At 33.0% G+C, this 20,195-nt stretch overlaps 1 protein-coding gene across 4 annotated transcripts in view; it reads right to left on the bottom strand.

The window, feature by feature from the left end:
- rdgA (retinal degeneration A) overlaps positions 1 to 20,195 on the bottom strand; it is a 93,737-nt gene that overhangs the window by 19,545 nt on the left and 53,997 nt on the right. For 3 of the 4 annotated variants that reach the window (XM_053743595.2, XM_053743596.1, XM_053743598.2), the window contains 4 exons: positions 10,947 to 11,082; positions 5,429 to 5,632; positions 547 to 624; positions 117 to 246 (listed from right to left, as the gene is read on the bottom strand). In XM_053743595.2, the coding sequence (XP_053599570.1) occupies positions 117 to 246; positions 547 to 624; positions 5,429 to 5,632; positions 10,947 to 11,082 (548 nt within the window). The remainder of the gene's footprint in view (positions 1 to 116; positions 247 to 546; positions 625 to 5,428; positions 5,633 to 10,946; positions 11,083 to 20,195) is intronic. The other variant, XM_053743597.1, reaches the window with a different exon arrangement.

Here is a 20,195-nt window from a genome sequence, read left to right as displayed (position 1 = left end):
TTCAGAAAATCTATAGCATGATTATCTCACTAACTGAATGACGGAATAATTAAAACTGCATGACGCACTATTATTTCGATACGTTTTCGTGTCGCTTTGAGTAAAATAAAAGATACCTAACGCGCATTCCTCTCCTATCCTCTGCAGATTAAAGCAACTTTCTTTATTGTGGTAGGCGTCTTTACACCAGGAACAACTCAGCGCTACGATGTCCTTCGAGCTAAACGATAATTTCGCTTGCAGCGACTGTTGACAGAAAAAAAAATTGTTTATTAATGAAAATGAATAGCATTGAAAATCAATATTTCCAAGAAAAATAATGACAGTGTTTACAACAATTTCCGCAATTTAAAACGTCGATACTGTCATTTTTTATAACAATCACTCTTTAAACTATTGTAACTAATATTTCAAATCTGTCATTAAACTTCACGAGAAAATTGTATATTAACAGCATTTCGGTCTTTATATAGAAAAAGCGACAAAGCTATATATATATATTACATGTTTGCTAGCCCCTGCCTAACTAGACAACTTTATACGCACAGGGTCACTGTCTACTGCCAAAGGATTCTGACAAGTCTGTGCAGAGATGCACCAGCCACAGCAACTGCGCCGGAGCGACTGTTATAACACAAACATGCAACAAACATACAAAATTAAAAACAAAACTTAGCTATATGTTACAGTGATTGTAAGAAAACATAATAACCTGCATGCATGTGTTAACAAGTGATTATAATTAAAGATGTATTTGTCTTTACAAATACTACTTACAGATGCATTAATGTTTACTATTTACAGATGCATTAACTACTTACTAATAGTAACATTTGCCAGACAAAAATAAATTTACTTTAAAAATGTAAACTAGTGTTTTCTCCCAACGTGAAGGTGGCTCGTGACTGGAATTGTAACATTTTACGAGGGCACATAATATATTTAAAATATGATTTCATTAAAATGTTACATTCTTGAATAAAATAAAACAGTGCATATTCAGAGTATGACATTTGGCAGTTTTAGTGTTTTAGCATACATAGTGCTCTAGAATATTGCAATGGCAGTTCAAAGCTACACGAATAGAAATGCAGAACTTAACCCAAATACAACCTGTTTAAATTTCAAAATCGCGCTAGCCATGCGAGTGCGGGGTGATATGCTAACACGTCATTAAATATGAAGTTTTAATTTCGCTGTGGGCTTGTAAAGTAGGTGTCGTGCGACATGCGAGCTGTATGGCGAAAATGTAAATGATTTCAGCTTGACAAGACTGTTGGTTTGCGAGGTAGGCCGCGGGGTGGGGTAGCGGTCTCGTTACACGCTTGCACACGAAATAATGGCAATAAAAATGAACTTGCATCTAATTTATCCAAACGAGCTATTAATTTTCAATTCCTACTTCTAGTTACGATTATGACTCTTCGTTTAGATATACTTTAAACGCCGGAACCATGCTACCTAATACTTTTGACGTAGCATTTATATTTGTAATTGAATAATAAATATTAAATACTAGCAATAGCAGCGCTCCGGGGTTTCGCTCCGTGGGTATTTCTCTAATCTCATACTAAATTATGTATTCTGTGTAATAAATTTTACATCTCTCTAGAAGATCAAATCATCAAAGTGATTGAATAACAAACATCCTTACTGACTTCCAAACTTTTGCATTAATGTAAATATGTATAATATTATTTAGGTATAAAGTAGGATTAATTTTGGTCATAGAAAAAAAAATACTTCGAGACAGGTACAGTGACTACTGTTACACCACAATATTTGTACAACATAAAGGTTAACCGAGACAATTACGATATAATTTTGTCCAATTTGTTTTACAAATACTGTTTTAATCTTCAATGTCTGAATATAATTATTTTGTTCTGTCCCACGGCCGCCCGTACCACGCGCATAGCATTCATTCATATTCGTAATATTCGAGTGACAGATTGTATTTACGTGTACGAATTCGTCGAAACAACCGCGGCTGGGCTACCTCCACATTACGTATAAAATATGTAACCACGCCTCTATGGTGAGCAATTTATGGTTTTATGAACAAATAGGCTCTGCGTGCTTATATTTATATTTAAGATTGTTGAGGAAACATTGTGGTCGATAAAAGATCAAGATCTCTTATTTAGTTTTATCCCACAGTTTCCCGATATAAGCCCACGCTTTTAAAGTACCAACCACCCACTGGTTCACAACCACTGGTTGTAAAATGATTAAGTTTATAAAAAACAGTTTTCTCTTTTCGCTATTTTCCGATAAAATACGATTTTAAATGTCTTTATTTTTTCCGACCGTTTCAAAATACTTTGTGACACAAAAAAAATTGTAAATTATTAAACTGATGAAGTACTCGTATGTACTATAAATGCATTTATTAAATGAGTTTGGGTCACTTGAATAAATAATTTTTCATTCATTAATATAAAATCAAAGCACAAAAATCAGGGCGATAATAGTACATTACATATGTTCTATTCTACTAGCCCGAAGGCGAGGATTACAAGAAAGCAGAGACTGTAATTAGCAAACGCACGTATGTCATACGACGTTTTATAATATATTTTCGAGGAATTAAATAGAACTCGGAAAACGAATAAATCTTTAATTACTTGTTAAAGAAGTAAAAATATTTTTTATATCTCCTAAGTTTATTTTATTCATAAAATGTAGACCACTTTTCTGACATAAAAACTCTTTGCTAAGATTTAAAAAAGTATCGTTCGTTTTTAGACGGAGCATCTTGATAAATCGTGCGTTTTACTTTATAAAAAAAAACTTGTACGTTTTACATTACAATAATGTACAAGTGCGTAATGAGATACAATACGATATTAAAATTGGTGAAATAAGTGACCCTTTACGAGCAAATATGTTATAAAAAATATTTCTATTAAAAACGTAGCGAAAACCGTTGTTCGTAGTTTACGTACGCAAGAAATAATAAACGTGTGACTTGTTAAAAAAAATAACTTAAAATGTATGCGCCATTGCAGGAGAAGTACTGCTGAAAAACCTTACGGCCGGGTACAGCACTTTAATTATGAGCTACTGCATAATATTTTGCAGCGCAGCAGCCTACATTCACGAGACGAAGCAATTTCACCGACACGCAACCTCCGAATAATAATGAACAATGCACGACCCACGCTGCACTTATTCAAATTAATCACACGCTCAATGCGCTGTGGCAATTGTTGACGACTATTGACGAATCCATTGTTCTTAACCTCAGAATGAATGTTACAAATAAGGTAGCTTAGAAAAATTACAAAAAGAAAATAAGAGCGTCAAGTTGAAGACTTAGATCGTTTAAAATGTAAATATAAAATGGCTAAGATATTCATATTGTCATGCAAATCATATATAATAAAATTACATAATAAATAGGCCTGTCCCGGCTTCGCTTGGGTAAAATCAAAATAAAAAAGTAACTTAAGTTACTTCTGAAGGTTTCGTCAAATTTCATCAAAATCGGCCCAGAAGTTTTTGTGTTTATTCATTACAATTTATTAATTTATATTAAATTAATATTAATATCACAGAATAATATCATATCCAATCTATATGGATTTGGATTATTATTATGTAATAATATGAAGAAATTTTATTTATTTTATTTATAAAGAGATTATTATCAATCCATGCAATGATTATGGGAAAAAACATCGAGATGACGTTATGATTTGTTATGGAGTATTGAGATGTTATCCAACAATTTTGATAGAAAATAATTTTCTAACATAATATTCTTAATTATATTATGTGTAGATAAATATCTACACATAATATAATTAAGTGAATTTTGGTGGTGAGCAATTAAGAATGTTTGTGGCGGAGTGTGGTTAAAGTTTAATGCGTACATACAGGTGGCTTTTACAAAGTTTTCTTATTAAATGTTACTCAGTTCAGAGTGAAAAGCGCCAACTTGGGCAGCCCTTATAAACAATTGATTCGTTGATTTATTGAACACCCAATAAAGTGCTTCGGTCTAGTCTGTTAATGTAATGGCTTTTCGACCCGCACGAACAATATTAATTTTAAATGTAATTGCAATGAAAGCACAAACAAATTTACAGTGAAAGAAGAACTTAAACTCGACTTTGCATACTAAGTTCGTTCAGATGATCAGCCAATTTGAATGGGAGAAAAAAATAATTATATTTTTAAATAGTCTTTGATAAATTTGCATTATAGATCATGATACACTTTTTCAAAACGGTCATTTTTCTTACTCGTGCCGTTTATCACGCTTCTCTGTAATTTCTGGTAAAAGATGAATTGGATAGGTAGTGGACATTGTGACAAAGCACCGTGTTAGATTGCAAAAGCGTATTTAAGTGTTTTTTTACGATCCAGCTAGATAAAACTAAGTATAGACTAAGCTATTAGAGATCCATTAGACGAGAACTATGCGTTCTTCTTCTTGACATATTATAGGTATCCAGTGAACAATTGACAGAATCCAATGCGGTACCTCTGATTTCGGTATAATAAGTAAGTAACTAATGATTACAATTAAGTTACGGTTACGGTATAATAAGTAAGTAACTAATGATTAAAATTGAGAAGAATTCTTATAATATTTATTATGAACATAATTTAAACACATACCACGTGACGTCAATTAACATGTACAAGCTTAAATATTTCCAGTGAACATACTTAACATTTGTAATTAATAACATCTTGTGTGGAAATATGTAGGACAGTTCCCCAAATAACTTTATTGAAATTAAAACAGATATTTAAGTAAGTACTATTGATTTATTTAACGGAAAATTTTGAAAGGACTTGGTTTGTTCCAATAGAATCATCTTACGACAATGTTGAATTTAAATTACAATACTATAATGTAAAATTAAGGAAATACATAAGAGGAAGTCTAATGGTACCAATTGCTGAAAAGTCGAAAGATGGAGAAGAACAATATATTGAGAAGCGTAAGCGATAATTTGATATTGATTAGAAAAAGAAGCAGAGGTAGGCTGAAGTGCGCTAGCCAGGACGTGGCTTATAGTAATATATTAGTTACCATTAAATAGGGAATAGGAGGACATTGACATGCTGTACAGCGTAAGCTGATGATGATGGGTCTAATTTACTGAGTATCTATTTAAAAATGTTTTTTTAAAACAATTCAGCACTAATAAATGTTTGCAAAGATTGACGATGCCAAACTACTCTATAACAGTAAATGTGTCAAACTTCTAAAAAACCTAATTTATTTTATAGTGATTAGAAAGATTCTCACACGTATCTGAATTGCCTTATATATAGTCATTTTTGTAATTCTGTTTAGCAAACATTCAAACATAATCATAAATTGAATCAGTAATTAATGCGTGTTGTTGATGCTAATTATTTCTTGTAAAAAGTCTATATACAGTTTTTCAATTGTCTGTGAAATTACCTTCCCACAAGCCTTGCATTTGCCCTTCTCGGAGCGTCGATGCACCCAGTGATGGTGTGTGACGGTTTGCTCGCGGTACTGGCGCACGCCGACGTCGCGGAAGGTTGGCTTGCACGTGAACTGCACGCGGTCCATCAGGAGATCGATGCACGCGGTGTGCGCAACGATCTTGCACGCCGAACACTTCATACGCGACCCGTGTTTCTGTCAAAATTTTAATACGTGAATAAAAATAACATTTTCAATTTTTAATAAGCGACAGTCTCCTTAAATTTTCTTAGCTTTGGTAAATCTATAATTTATATCTATAAATTGAATGACCGGGAAACTGTACCAGTAGAATAATTATGTCAATCTAATACAATATTCTTATTAATTATGCCTTAATCGATTGTTAATTACTTTATTATTTCATCGCCGATTAATCAAACGATGTCATGGATCGGGTATTGAAGCACAGGTCTGAATTCCTCGATAAATAGTTAGATAATTTAGTTTGCACCCACTTCAATTTCTCTGAATAACCCAAAGGTGGTATTAAGTTCGCTTACTGCTGCTGTGCTAATAGTATTTTATACAATTTAGGTTATATTATATAATATAATAAATAATATAGTGTACGTGGATACGTACCATTCATTATATCATCATATTCATCTATTATAATGAACATCTGTTTATTATAATAGATTTTCAACATAAAAGTACAGATACTATGAATGTAGCCTAACAATTTTGAAGCTGTAATTAAAAATGTCGAAAAAAATATGGCACGGAAATGATAACATCATCACAAAGGAAATTTATTCTGTGTTGCTTTCAAATGCTAGAGGGCTCTGAAAAGTGTGCTGCTATATTCAGATTGTTAGAACGTGGCCTATTTATGTCGTCGCAACGCAATATACGGAAATAATTTATTACATTATTCATTCCGATATAAATCTAGAAGCTGACTATAAATTGTGTAAAAGACGTGTTAAAAGGCTGGGGTTATATTCATATATTACCTTCCCGGGCCGGCAACAGGCAAATAAACGTTAAATTAACGTTAAGTCCCACAGCACGTAGTTTACGAAAGAGCATTAAAAACCTTATGGGAAATTATGGTATCCCCGACGATCATAAAGTTAGTTTCTATCAAGTTTACTTACCTGTTGCATATCGAATTACAAATGCAAACGTAGGACAGGTTGTAGAAATGAAGAAGAATGGTGATTATTACCCAAACATGTGTCCTAGTAATTCTAAATTTGGTTAGAATTTTACCAGTTCCTAACATTACATAGACTTGTAAAACAAAAGCAAATACATGGCTTATTTATTTATTTAATGTTGGCTTGTTTTCTCTACCCGTAAACTAAACATGGATATCAAAATTACGTATGGAACTAAAACAAATGTTAATTAGCATACGGTACACAACACAACACGTATTCAGGAATAAGTCGTTTGTTTATTTACTTATATAGAACTAGCTTTTTAACCCGCGTGAATTTCCCTTTCAAGAAAAGAATTAAAGTAAAATCGCAGTCATACGTTTAACGTTTTCCGCCACGATTATCACTCTATTTTCCGTTACTTTTGCCGCTCGTTAGGTTTGCCCCATTATGTCCCGTCCCGTTTCCAAAACAGCATTTTATGTATTACTTTTTTTAAATCATGCAGTTTTATTAGATTTTTAAAATATTATTTTTATAGGATATTGTACAAAAATTAAACTGTCAAGGCATGAATGTATACTATAGTATACATACTAGCGGCCCGTCCCGGCTTCGCTCCGGTAAAACATGATAACGCGACGGAGGACTCTGTTTTTTAAAATGTAAGGATTACGCTAGAGTTTGATTTTGACACAAAATTAAATCACTAAAATGTTGGATATTACCTTCATTGTAGGTATTATTATTAGTTTATTTAATACCTTCCGACCTTCGATCAACACTCTCCCAGTGATGTGACGACGGTGGCACGCGACTTCAACGAAACTGCAACTTGGAACTTTTAACTTTCTGCCCTAGACCACACATGATGCGATTCTGATGCATTTTCAGTTTCAAATGGTTTCGGTTTTTGCAGTTGCTTTCCGACGTTTGTGCTGGGTCTAAGTGTTCATTCTTCCATATTGCCGAAAGCCTAATAAGATATATAAAGTTATATACTTCGAAAGGTCTAAGATCTCGCGCTTTTACTCACTTGAATATTTTTGCCTTTGTTCACATAACAATAATTTCTTTTCATCCTATTGTTATAGTTTGTTCAGTTCTAGGACGACTTCAAACAATTCAAACCTCAATTGGTATCAATGAGTGCCTATTGTTAGAAATTGGAATGATACAGTGCTAGTCAAAAGCTCTACGTGAATCCGGAATTTAAGTACATATATTGAGTGTGAGGATGTATAATGATGGATGGATGATGGAGGTACCGCGATTAGGTCGTACCAACTAAATGACAAGCTTTTACGCGTCGCTGTGATTTGAATGCTTGTACTGTATGTGTACATAATGTAGTATGTAGACGTTTTAATTTGTTTGCCTCTGGTAATATTACCTTTGAATGGTTATGTGTAGAAAGACGGTGTAGAGTAAGTATTTGTTGCTAAAATTCTTAATTTATCATCATCTAAATTATAAGAAGACTGTAATGTGAATATATTGTTTTTGTCTCATTTTTCAACACAAATGAGCTATGTGTTTATTTTTATACTGTCTGAAAGGGTTAATTCTGTAATCCCTTTTTTTGTGTTCAGTACGACCATTAATCTGACATTCAACTAACGGCTACTGCCGCCATCTTCGCACAATGACCAGGAAACTTGCTAATGGCTGTTGAGGAAATTACAATTTGTTGGTCTGTCGATCAACTACCACCCGCCAAATAAATACACATCGGTGTTTGTATGAAATTCAATAGCTTTATTACACAGGAGCTGCCGACTTCAAAGCATTTCTAAGATCTTTTGTGAAAAGAGCACATATAAGGTTGGGAAAAGTAAAAGATATTTGCAAATACCTCGTTATCTGATATGAAAAGAAAAAATGTATCTCTTACGGATTACATTCGTCTTGTTAACGGTTAAACTTATGACAAGACAGTACAAAGCTTATCAGTGGATTACAATATGTTGTGATACAGACACAAATCGTTTTGTGTTGTATTTTTAACTTGATATGTCAGTTAATCGTGGAACTATTTAATCTTATACCTACTAAAAAAATCATAACTTCATCGACAAAAAATGTTGATGGAAATAAACAAATAATGTGACCCTATAAAAAATACATTTGTAAAACAACTAACCTAGAACAGAAGAATATAAATAAGCACTAAGATCAAGTGAAGCATTTCACGACATTTCTTCAGACTATATAATATTTAAAAATAAATTAACAAAACACTACACGAAGTAAGCACAGATATACTGTTAAAATTTTACCACACGGTAGAGGTATGTGTGTTCATACCGCTACATTGTGCGCTATCAAGAAGTTATTGCAAATTTCATAACGTTTCCGCGCTTTTATAAGGAGAAAAACTTTCCTTCACACCCTTACCCATTAAGTGTTAACGTATGTTATATAAATTGGATAAAATTACTGGTTTTACTGCCAATATGGATTAAGGGACCCTAAAGTGAGCAGTCTAACTGAACAAATTTTGGCTCGCTTATTATAGTAGGAGCATTTGTTATTTGTGAACACGGGGTTTCATACGAGACAATTTTAGGGAAGAAAAACCACCTACATAAGAAAAACCACCTACTTTAACTTTTAGACGCAAAAATATTTTTTTGCGTGTAAAAGTTAAAGTAGGTTATTAATAAGTATAAGCAGATTATTATAGACTTGTTATTTTAGCCCTGTATAGATCACGTAAATGCGCAAAAAAGTACCTGTAGTTACAGATTCTTCAAACAAGGCCACATATAAGCAAATTTAATCGATCCAGCGACTGGAACCGCGGTCCTAGTCCTAAATGAAATCTCATTATTTTCAATAACAAGCAAATGAAGTCGAGCATAGTAAGTGCTTAGTATTCCAGATAATATGATACACAAATACCCGATGTTTTCCCAACCAGTATGCATAACGAGGGTAATAATCCCCTAAACCCTGAGATAATTTGTCTAACAAAATATACAAATGTTTCCGCTACATGTTGTACATTTTTCATGGCTCTTTTTTCTCATTTTTATTTTACTATACTTATATATCTGTTTTTCATTTTTCATCTAATAATGTGATGGACTTTAGGTGTAGGTACTTTTTAGACAACTGTCAATTTAAAAAAACATACCATTAATTAATTATGCTCTAATACTGACTACTAAATAATATTAGGAAATCGGTTAGTACCTAATTTAAAAAAAATATTAAGAAATACGAGGGATATTATAAAAAGGTTTTGGTGGACGCCATATGCTGCCAAGGATGAGAAGCCCAAGCCTCAAATACTTATAAAACGACCTATACCTACTTATTCAACGCGACGATGAAGGTATTTCAATAAAGTAAATACGTGTATTGTGTAGGTAGTATTTGAGCTTACACACATATTTATACCAGTTATCTGATTTTTTTCTTACATGTTTTTGTTTCGTATATCAAAAGCAAACCACGTTGTTGTTTGCAACTTGCTGTGAAATATTATACTGTTATGTCCGATATTTTCTTATAATGTTCGATAATGCCTTTGGTAAAAGTAATTTTATGAAGATTAGTAATGTGACAAGTAATCATTTATTATTTAAACTTGTGTTAATCCAGGTCCTAAACTAACCTTGAAAACTTTTTCACGAAATATAAGAATGTGTTACTATACTTTCTTGGCAATATCAATGAATTTCTTATTGTCTTAGGTCCTATCCGCACTGCGATATTTAACCGCGTGGATTTTTGCGCTGTGATACATTTAATCTGCCCAAGTTTTCTTATAATATTTTTATAATTGATGTGTTTGCAAACATGTAGAGTATATAAAGATAACTAAACTTTAGTTTTCCTTCATCAGTCTCAATTAGTGGCCTATGAAAACTAGCATAAGTACATGTGTCACGTTGGATACAAACTTGTGTCACGAGGAGATTTCGAACCTGTGAACTTTCGGTTCAAACGCGGAAGTTTCCTCCAGTAACCTCTCAACCATTACCTTTTCATATATCGTTTCAAATATCGCGAAATAAAGCCGTAATAATAAATATGATCACAGTGAAATTCAAACAAACGGGCACCGCTAAACGGATCGCTGCGTCTGTTTGCTCTCGTCACAGCCAATAAAATGTTAATATTCGCGGTTCGTGTTCCCATTAATTTTGTTCGTGTTTGTATTTCACTACGTGCGAACATATAAGCACCTATTCGAATGACACTCTAATGTTATATTTCATGTTGCTTTGTTTTGAAACATGATATATCTCTTCTATAGGTACATTGTGTGGAAGGGTTCAACGAAAAAAGAAAACAAAGTTACTAATTATACCTAAGACTTAGAAAGACGAGTGACATGCAGTATGAATAACCTGGCATTCCGCGTCGCCGACGTAGCAGCAATCTCCGGACACCGAGGTGGGAGACCAGAGATGCTCCCCGCTGATGGCCGCGTCGCCCCAGTCTGGGGTCGAGCGCAACACTCTAGCGCCGCCATCTCCGGGACGTCTGAAACAAAAACAATTGTTTTAAAATAACAGTTTTGCTGGACTTACAAATCCTTATTAAGCTAAAATTAAAATACAAAAAAAAATATTAAGTCCGGTCTACTTGGACTTTCCGGCTTTATTAAAGTTATTAGTACAGATTTAGGTATGTTTCAGGTAAGTATATGGTATTATAAACATCCATTGAAGTAACCTTCCTAAGAAGTAACGATTAATCCACAGAGAGATTAACTTGAGGAGACTTGAATTTTGTGCATTTTTGTCCGTAGTTTTTTCCATATATATTTAGCAATTATACAGTTAGTTACATTCTCTTTGTTTACTGTAATACATCATATACAGGTATTGCATTGACATGACAGAAGAGCACCTAGACGTACAACAAAACGTTTTCTGTCTTTGGCTAGGAGGATATACATCCTTAGCGTCTTTGGTAAGCCTATAAGTGTAGATGTTTTTTAAACATTTTGGACAATATATGAAAAGGCAAAAAGTCTATGGTAACTTCATAGGCCTGGCCGAAATCCGAAAAAAAATATTTGAAAAAAGAAAGACAACAAATTTAAACAAAGAAAAGAGAATCTTGACAATTTCTTTTTCTATCAGTCGATAATTTATCTCACGCCAAAAACATCTGTAAAAAAGAACAAAAACTAGAAGAACAAGCATACTAATAAAAAGTGCTAAAAATATTTGATAAAATTTAAGTTTAGTGTAACTATATCCCTACTAATTCTGTAAGTTTATACATTATATTCAAGCATTCATGAGTTGAAATTCTTCCTATTGATGTAAAAGGAAATCCGTTATGGTTTTATAGATTTTGGATAACTACCATGGCATGATACTTCAGCTAAAATTAGACTACGAAGTCATATCATAATGTTATCCTTGTTTTCAGAAATATACAAAATGGAGTGTGCTTGTGCCTACTGCAAAAGAACGACCGAAGGATGCGCATCCATCAAGTGCAGCCAGTGCGCGTTACAGTTCCACCTGGAGTGCGTGAGCAGCGAACAGTTACTGCCGACCAAGAACAGCTGGCGGTGTTGCAAGTGTCTGCAGGCGACCAACTCTTTGGCCCCCAGTGTTATCGACTCAGTCAGAGCATAAATTGTTTGATGGTGTATCTAGAGTGTAAATTTGTTGTGAATTGCGGGATTTCTTGGGTTTAAATAAATTTTGAAGTTTAATCCAAGTTGGATTAATGTTTACCTTCAAATATAGTCCCGAAGATCATGACAGGATATTCAACCACATTGGGCCAATTGACGACTTTTGAGACGACACTGACGACGCCGGGCAGGAAAGACCGATGTAGTTCCTTCCACTAAAATCCATCACAAATTTTGATGGATCTATAGTAGTAGATTTTTGCGAATTGTCAAATTCTCCCCTTATTGGTTACCCGTCCCCGATCTCCATAGGTGTATACGACTTGTATATATGGAGGTAAGTGGTTCCCCTGGAGGACCGATTAGGGACTCGTAAACTACACACAAATAGTAATTTTAGCGACTCTGATGATATTGACACTATTAGAAAACTCTTATAATGAATGCGAATGAAATTTATACAAAATAATATCTACTTATAATTTTCATTTACTTTATCCGTATGTATGTATGTATGTATGTATGATATATATACTTTTATATTTTAGGTTATACACTGAACCGTGTTTCATATATCATAACATATTATATTCCCTGTCAATCTCAACCTTGACGTTGGCAAAATCATCGTTTTGGCGAACGATGGAGCCATGAAATTAAAAAAAAAACTTAAGCGGTATAGGTATATAGAGGTCAGTAGTTCTATAAGATCACAAATAGTAATTTTAGCGACTCTGATATTGTTTGACACTATTAGAAAATTCTTATAATGAAGGCGAATGAACTTAAAGCGAATGAACATACATTGCCTAGTTAATCTGTACTACGGGTAAAAAGAAAAATGTACGTATGAATGAGTAGCCACTTCAAGGAAGGAAACACCTACCCCTCATTTTGTCCATGATGAAAGACATTTTATAACTACATAAACTGGAAATATACCTATATGCCAATGTAAAGATGACTTCTCAATCTAAATCAGGAGTTCAAGTAAGATCACATCTTTGCGCTGTTTTCTGTTGTCGCATTATAGTACCTACTTTGGTAAAGGAATTTGCGCAACTATGTCTTCTAGTCTAGCCCACCGTTAAATTTGCAAACTGTTGAAGTTGATTTCGTAATTTGAATCCCAAAATGTTGAAGTAGTTTCCACTCAGATCACAAAGGGATTTATAAAATACTATTGACCCTACATAGTCCTCTCCTTTTTATTTTTCGTACTCGTAAATATCTCCTATGTACAGACATAGTTCAGTTACAGTTTTATTATAAGTTTAAATTAGGTTTTGCCCGCGGCTTCGCCCGCGTGAATTTATACATAGTAAATTCTCGGTCATTCTTTTATGGCGTATTCTGTAAGACTGGTAAACATGATTAAAATTCATATTTTTTCTCATCTTTAGTTCAATTTCCTGTTTCCCGCTGCCTAAGCCCGCTGCGTGTCTCGTTCCGCAACTTGTCCAATCTCGCTTCCCGCTTTTTTTCATGTAGAGATCCCGTACCATTTCCTACAAATTGTCCCATCACCATAGATATGCAATATTCATGCATTATTATATTATTTTCTTATTCTTCCTCTTACCTAACATTTAAAGTTATTTTCACTTCAAAAATTATGAAAAAAAGTATTGTTTACCAATTTTCAGATTTTTATCTTGAAAATGTTATTAAGTCCCATATAATCTTTCTACCCCCTTTTGAAGGGGTTGAGGGTTATTTTCAGAAACATCTGAAACACGTATTCATTAATTTGTTGTAAATAACTTAAATCCAAATTTTCAAGTCACTAACTTCGACGTTGTAGAACTTTCATATAAAAGCTTTTCACCCCTTTCACCCTTCGGTGTAGAATTTCAAAAAATCATCTCTTAGTGCTTACCTACTCTCCCCAAAGAACCTACCAAAATTTAGCTTCCTACGTCCAGTAGTTTAGGTTGTAGTAACAAAAGAGTTTTATATATACAGATGTATTTAAATTTTTCTAAAATTGTAAGACGCAATTATATTCTCTTGAAATAGAAACAACTCTTGTGAAACATCAAAGCTTATGTGCTCACCTTGACTTGACCTACTTGAAACGGTTTAGCTAATTGAAAAATATAGCTCATTTTGTTGAGACTAATTATGAAAAAGTATAAAAAGCCTTGAGTAGAATAAATTTCACGAAAAATGTACGTCAAATGGGTGAATCCGTCATAGCGTTTACCTCCCTACCCTCACCTTGCGTTCTGCGGCTGGGGCTTATTCTGAGATTATAACCCTCATTAAGTTTGTATGCCACGATTTGTATTGAAGCGAGAGGGGTTGGGTCAGGGGTGGAATGGGAAAGTATTCGGGAGCAATGTAGACAACCACTAACTACTGGCTAACTAACGCAGGCATTACCGCATGTAGGCGTACGTGCCGATCCCATAACTGTTTGCGCACATTTATTGCTTTTATTAATCATTATCTTAGTTTATTGGTTTTCATTATAAAAATTATATCACAGGTTTCCTATTGGGTATCATAAATATTTTGACTATATATAATCTAAGGTCTAATAATGTATTTTTCCATAAATCGTCTTGACTGCGAATGGTGCCTAACCCTTAATTAGGTAATATCACATAATATAAAATGCCCTAAAGTTGGAATGCCAAAGTGTAAAATGCAAAATATTACAATCAATAATGTTAATAAAAGCTAATGTATTTTTATATATTCATTACATAAATGTAGGTATTATGACTGATCTAAGGTTTATAGCAAATTTGTTATGGATGATGACATTTGGATAAAAAGTCTCAGGAATAAGTATAGAATACCTATTAAATATCACATGTATCATTCATGGAATAGGGCATATTATGCAAAGCCCAGCGCAGATGGCGCTGATTTACGACTCAAATACCTTCTTCGCAATTGTGGTGCGAGTTTAAAAGAAAAAAAGAAGCATTAGTGGATTATTGAATAGGCTTCAGAACACAAAGTGTAAAAATACAAGACGAATTTGCTAAATGATTCAAGTCTATTGTAAAACACAACACCTTTATTATAATTATTGAACACTATTGAGATCACCACTTCTTCAACATAATCAATTAACCACTTCCACCCCACAAACTTGATTTTGACTGAACGCCTTACCTGTATGTAGTCCATAATTTCATAAGTCGTCAGGTGTGAAGTGTTCCGAACTTATTTTTGACTATTTACTGGCTCGAAAATTTTGCAGCGTCTGGCGGTTTCCCATAGTTTTTTTGAAGTTTAGAAGAAAACGATGTTTCCCAATAATCACAAACGAATGCTCACATAATGAAAGGATTAATCTTTAATAATCCTTTCACTATGTAAGCATTCATTATTATTTCATTATTTCATTATGTACTCTAAATAAACATTTTAATCGACATAGCAAAAGGTGGCAAAGCTTTTGTGTACCTAACATACAGTCCTGTACTCTGGCGGGATAAATGTGCAGTAATACTCCCTATTCTATAGAAGGACGACTCATAATTTAAAAAAAAATTAGAAATTAAAAAAATCCGACAGTTCCCTTTTGCATACCAATTAATGATGGAAACATTTCGTTCACTGAGTAACTGTTAGTTCGATGTATAAAGGTCGAGTCTGCAGCCAATGTTACATACACTATACAGGGATGTCGAACCATAAAATAATAAAAAAATGTTTTTTTCTTGAAAAGGAATGTTGATCTCTTTTGAAGTGGGCAACTTTTAGGTTTATTTTTTGCTCCATTTTCCTTGTCGTACAAAAATGGTTATTTACGTTAAGTACTCCTTAAACTTGAAGATGAACTTGAGTGTTCATACGAATATACTTACATACAAACATTACGACTACATTAGCTACTCTACTTACGCAAATAAAAATAAGAAATCTTTAGATACCTATAATAGATTATTAATATTAGTATTTACAAGTGATGTGCTGAATAGTGGTTTCACCGAATTCCCAATACTATTCGGTTTAACATTCACCGAATCGGATATTCAGCTGAATTATAAAGTTTACATGTCATTTTTATGCCACGTAAAATGGTTCTAACAACGCTACGTGTCGGTGCTACTGCTAATGACGAGCAAGCCGTATCTCACTACCTCGTATGCTACCCGCGCACACAGCTCTGTCACTTTGCTTCAAAACATCGTACGATTACGTTACCATAAAGCAAAGGTTCTTATTATTTCAAAAATATTGATAATATTAACATTATTGGGTTTGCAATATGAGTGGGTGTAAAAGATCACATCCATGGTACTTTTTTGATAAAATGAGAAATGACAAAACGAAGAACGAGTAACCAAGAAAATAGAAATACTAAATCCGAATATATTCGGCACCAAACCGAATTTGGCCATACACAAATAATGGAAAAGATGCCAAATATGCCAAATACCAAACGAATATTCGGCGCATCACTAAGTAGTATTTACCGAACGGATTATACATTTATTATAATTTTTTCACTTTGAGCAACAATTATAATAAGTAGATATTTTTCGTATTTTTGGCAAAGCAGATTCATTTAGATATTTTTATTCATACAAACTGTTTGTGAGCTAAATAAAACAAAACATACCTGTAATATAGGTCGCAGAAAAGTATGTATAACAGACATACTTTTCTGCGACCTATATACTCCATACAATACGGTCGGTTACGGTTGGCCAAGGTTGTGCTCATTGTATTCAGCTTTATTTTTTACTTGAACGAAATGAGCAACGACATACTTTAAAAAAATCGATAAGGGCTGCAGATATATTGGTAGGTGTATGAGAGCATAGTTGATTTCAAAATTGGGATTGAAATTCCTTGCACAGGACAATGTAAGGCAGAGGTTCTCTAAGTTTTTTGAAGATTTGATCCCTTTTAGAAAGCTAAGCATTCGACAGGATAAGTTAAAAATTGTAGAATAATAGGTGTTTTATGTATACTTCAAGGAGGCTGCCGCTTAGAATAAGTAAGGCATACAATACAACCAGCAGTTGACCATCAGTCTGATGATCAGTCTTCTTTCATGGGGAAGTGTAAGAAGGCTGAATCAACTAAGCACTCGCTAATTCCTTTTGGATCTCGGAATTATAATGCTGACAAAAATATTCAGATATAGAAATAAAGTTAAGAACAAGTATTTTATTTATTATATTATATGATTTCATAGTAAGTAATTTAAAGTATTTGACTGTTATTAGACTTAATAAAGTTCATAAATATATTTTTTTAATTATTGACTTAAGCAACTTAAAGCTAATTAAAAAAAATTAAGTTATTTTTTGCCACGCGCTTCGGTGTCATGACCAAGAGTGACAAGTATAGCAACACGCAAAGATGTGTGAGAGAAAGAGAAAGAGATGCTACGATCATGTTTTAATGTTAAATTGAAGATCGCATCCGCATTGGCCATTCATACGAATCGTAGTAATGAACCAACACAGCCTTGACCGCTAATGAAACGCTTTTATTACAATCATGTGAAATACCGTTTTGGTTTTCGACGTAATATGAATGAGATGTTAATGGATTCGTGATATAATAGCTCCGGCTGGCATTGGAGACGGGAACCGGTTTCCAAGTAAACCTGTAGGGCCGACCTGCATAATGCGTTCCAAGGACCTAATTCGCCTTTAGGACTAGCTAATTTATTGATTTATACGAAATGGAATATTTATATTTGGGTTTACGACTAAGTAAAATAATATATTTATTAACTGTTACTCGCAGATGCGTTCGCGGTAGCCTATTTTAACCTCGGATCAGTAACTGACAGACGTTTCAATTATTTTTAAACATCACATTTGTTCACCAGTCTCAGTTAAAGAATTGTATTCCTTGGCACATTAGGTACTATAATAAAATATTAAAATATATTTAATATGACTCGCAACTACTTACAAGTACATATATAGGTATTCACCTTCATTTGTCAGAAAATACACAACAATATATTTTAGCATATAAACAATGACTAATTAATAAATAAAACAATTGTAATTACAGGCTTCATTAGAAATAAATTATCATAAAGCAAACAATGATGTGCATTTTTTCGCTTCGAGTAGAAAATTTTTGATAAATGATAATATCGAGTTGTAAATGTTGCAAATAAGTAAATACAATAGTACATTATGATATTAAGTACTGTAAGTTGAAAGTTACAGCCGAAGTGATATTGCTTTCTGCTGCCCTCGCCTATGGCTCGAGAGAGATGGCTATAATTTTCAAAGCGCACATATGTCATACGACGTTTTATAACATATTTGCGAGGAATTAAATAAAACTCGGAAAACGAGTAAATCTTTTATTACTTATTTATTAAACTTAAACGTTTTACATAACGTAAATTTATCTGCTAACAGTGTAACCAATGTTAAAGCAGTTATATAAATTTGAACAATTTTTAAAATTGATGCGCGCGGTATAATTTTACTTGTTCACAAATTAGCGATGCGCACGCATCAGCGCTTTTTTTAGACAAAGGCACAAAAAACAGCCAGTATTACTAATAAAGTAAATTAATATATTTCTGTTTTGTTACAGATAAATGGTTGTAATTTATTGTCAAAATTAATTTAAAGAATTAAATGTTTATTTTATCTCCTAAAGTCAATTTTATTCATAAAAAGTTGACCACTTTTCTGACATAAAAACTCTTTGCTCAGATTAAAAAAAATATCGTTCGTTTTTAGACGGAGCATCATAAACCGTGCGATTTACTTTATAAAAAAAATTGTACGTTTTACATTACAATTACAAAAACGCACAAGTGCGTAATGAGATACAATACGATATTGAAATTGGTGAAATAAGTGACCCTTTACGAGCAAATATGTTATAAAATATCTTTTATTTATACACAACAATAAAAATGTTATAATACCTATGATTTATGACTTCTTCCAAATAGTATAGGTAAGTGCTCCTTGTACCTAATATTGTACCTAATAATCAAATGTGTTTAATTACACAGTATTAGGCATACTACAATTACATAAATATTCAAGAATGAGATTATGTATATAAAATATGTATCGTATAAGCCAACGTACAGGAAAAATAAATTCTTATTTACGTCTTTCCTTATTTTGTTTGTATGTAGGTATTGCTTACAAAATACCTCATAAGAAGTTTAGACTCTAAATAGAACAAAGATATAATATAGGTAAAAGATATACTTATGTATTTATCTTCGTTTAATTTATTTATCGATTTAGTGAGTTCTGACGCTTCATGGCTAAGGAAGTATACCTACGAAAATTCGCTCAGATAATACTTACACAGATTTCATCATTGTGATTGTAATAGATAAATATAAATAACTAGCTGAGATTACCTAAGGCAGTAACTGAAATCAAATAAATTCATATTATAAAGATCGATTTTTATGTATTTGATACAAAAATCGCAAACTACAGTTGTGATGTGCTTCGCTCAGAAGATCGATGCATTGACGTGGCGTTTACTACCTACTGAAATACTTTTGGATTGATAAATTTCGCGTTTGAAAATTAGATGTTAACTATTTTAAATTATTACTGAAGTTACTGAAATTGAAAGTGTTACTGGACTGGACTGATTGAGATCAAAAAATAAGTTAGTAAGTATATAGTTTGATAAGCAATAACTAATTCAAACTAGATAAGTAGCTTATTTGATATTCATAGCTGTCTAACTGACTGGAACAATTGGGGGAAAAGTATAACAAAAAAGGAAAATAAATTATATTCTGAAAGGCAGGCCTAATTGTGACAACCCGTTCTCAAGAAAGTTTATCCAGCATTTTGAAAACATAATTAGGGAAACGAAACCCAGAATAAATCATGAACTTGTTCTTTTTTTTTGCATTTTCATTTAGATATTAATTATTTTTCTTTATTTTGTTGGATTCGGACAGTACAGTTTTAAAATCCGTCTTTTAACTTTGAGCGACTTAAATGGATGAACTACTAGTATTCTTATTTCTCAGCGGAATTCTATCATGACATAGAAATAGCGA

The sequence above is a fragment of the Plodia interpunctella genome, chromosome 4 (assembly GCF_027563975.2).
Source record: "Plodia interpunctella isolate USDA-ARS_2022_Savannah chromosome 4, ilPloInte3.2, whole genome shotgun sequence".
Classification (NCBI taxonomy): Eukaryota; Metazoa; Arthropoda; class Insecta; order Lepidoptera; family Pyralidae; genus Plodia; species Plodia interpunctella.
This window is presented reverse-complemented; position numbering and strand designations above follow the sequence as displayed.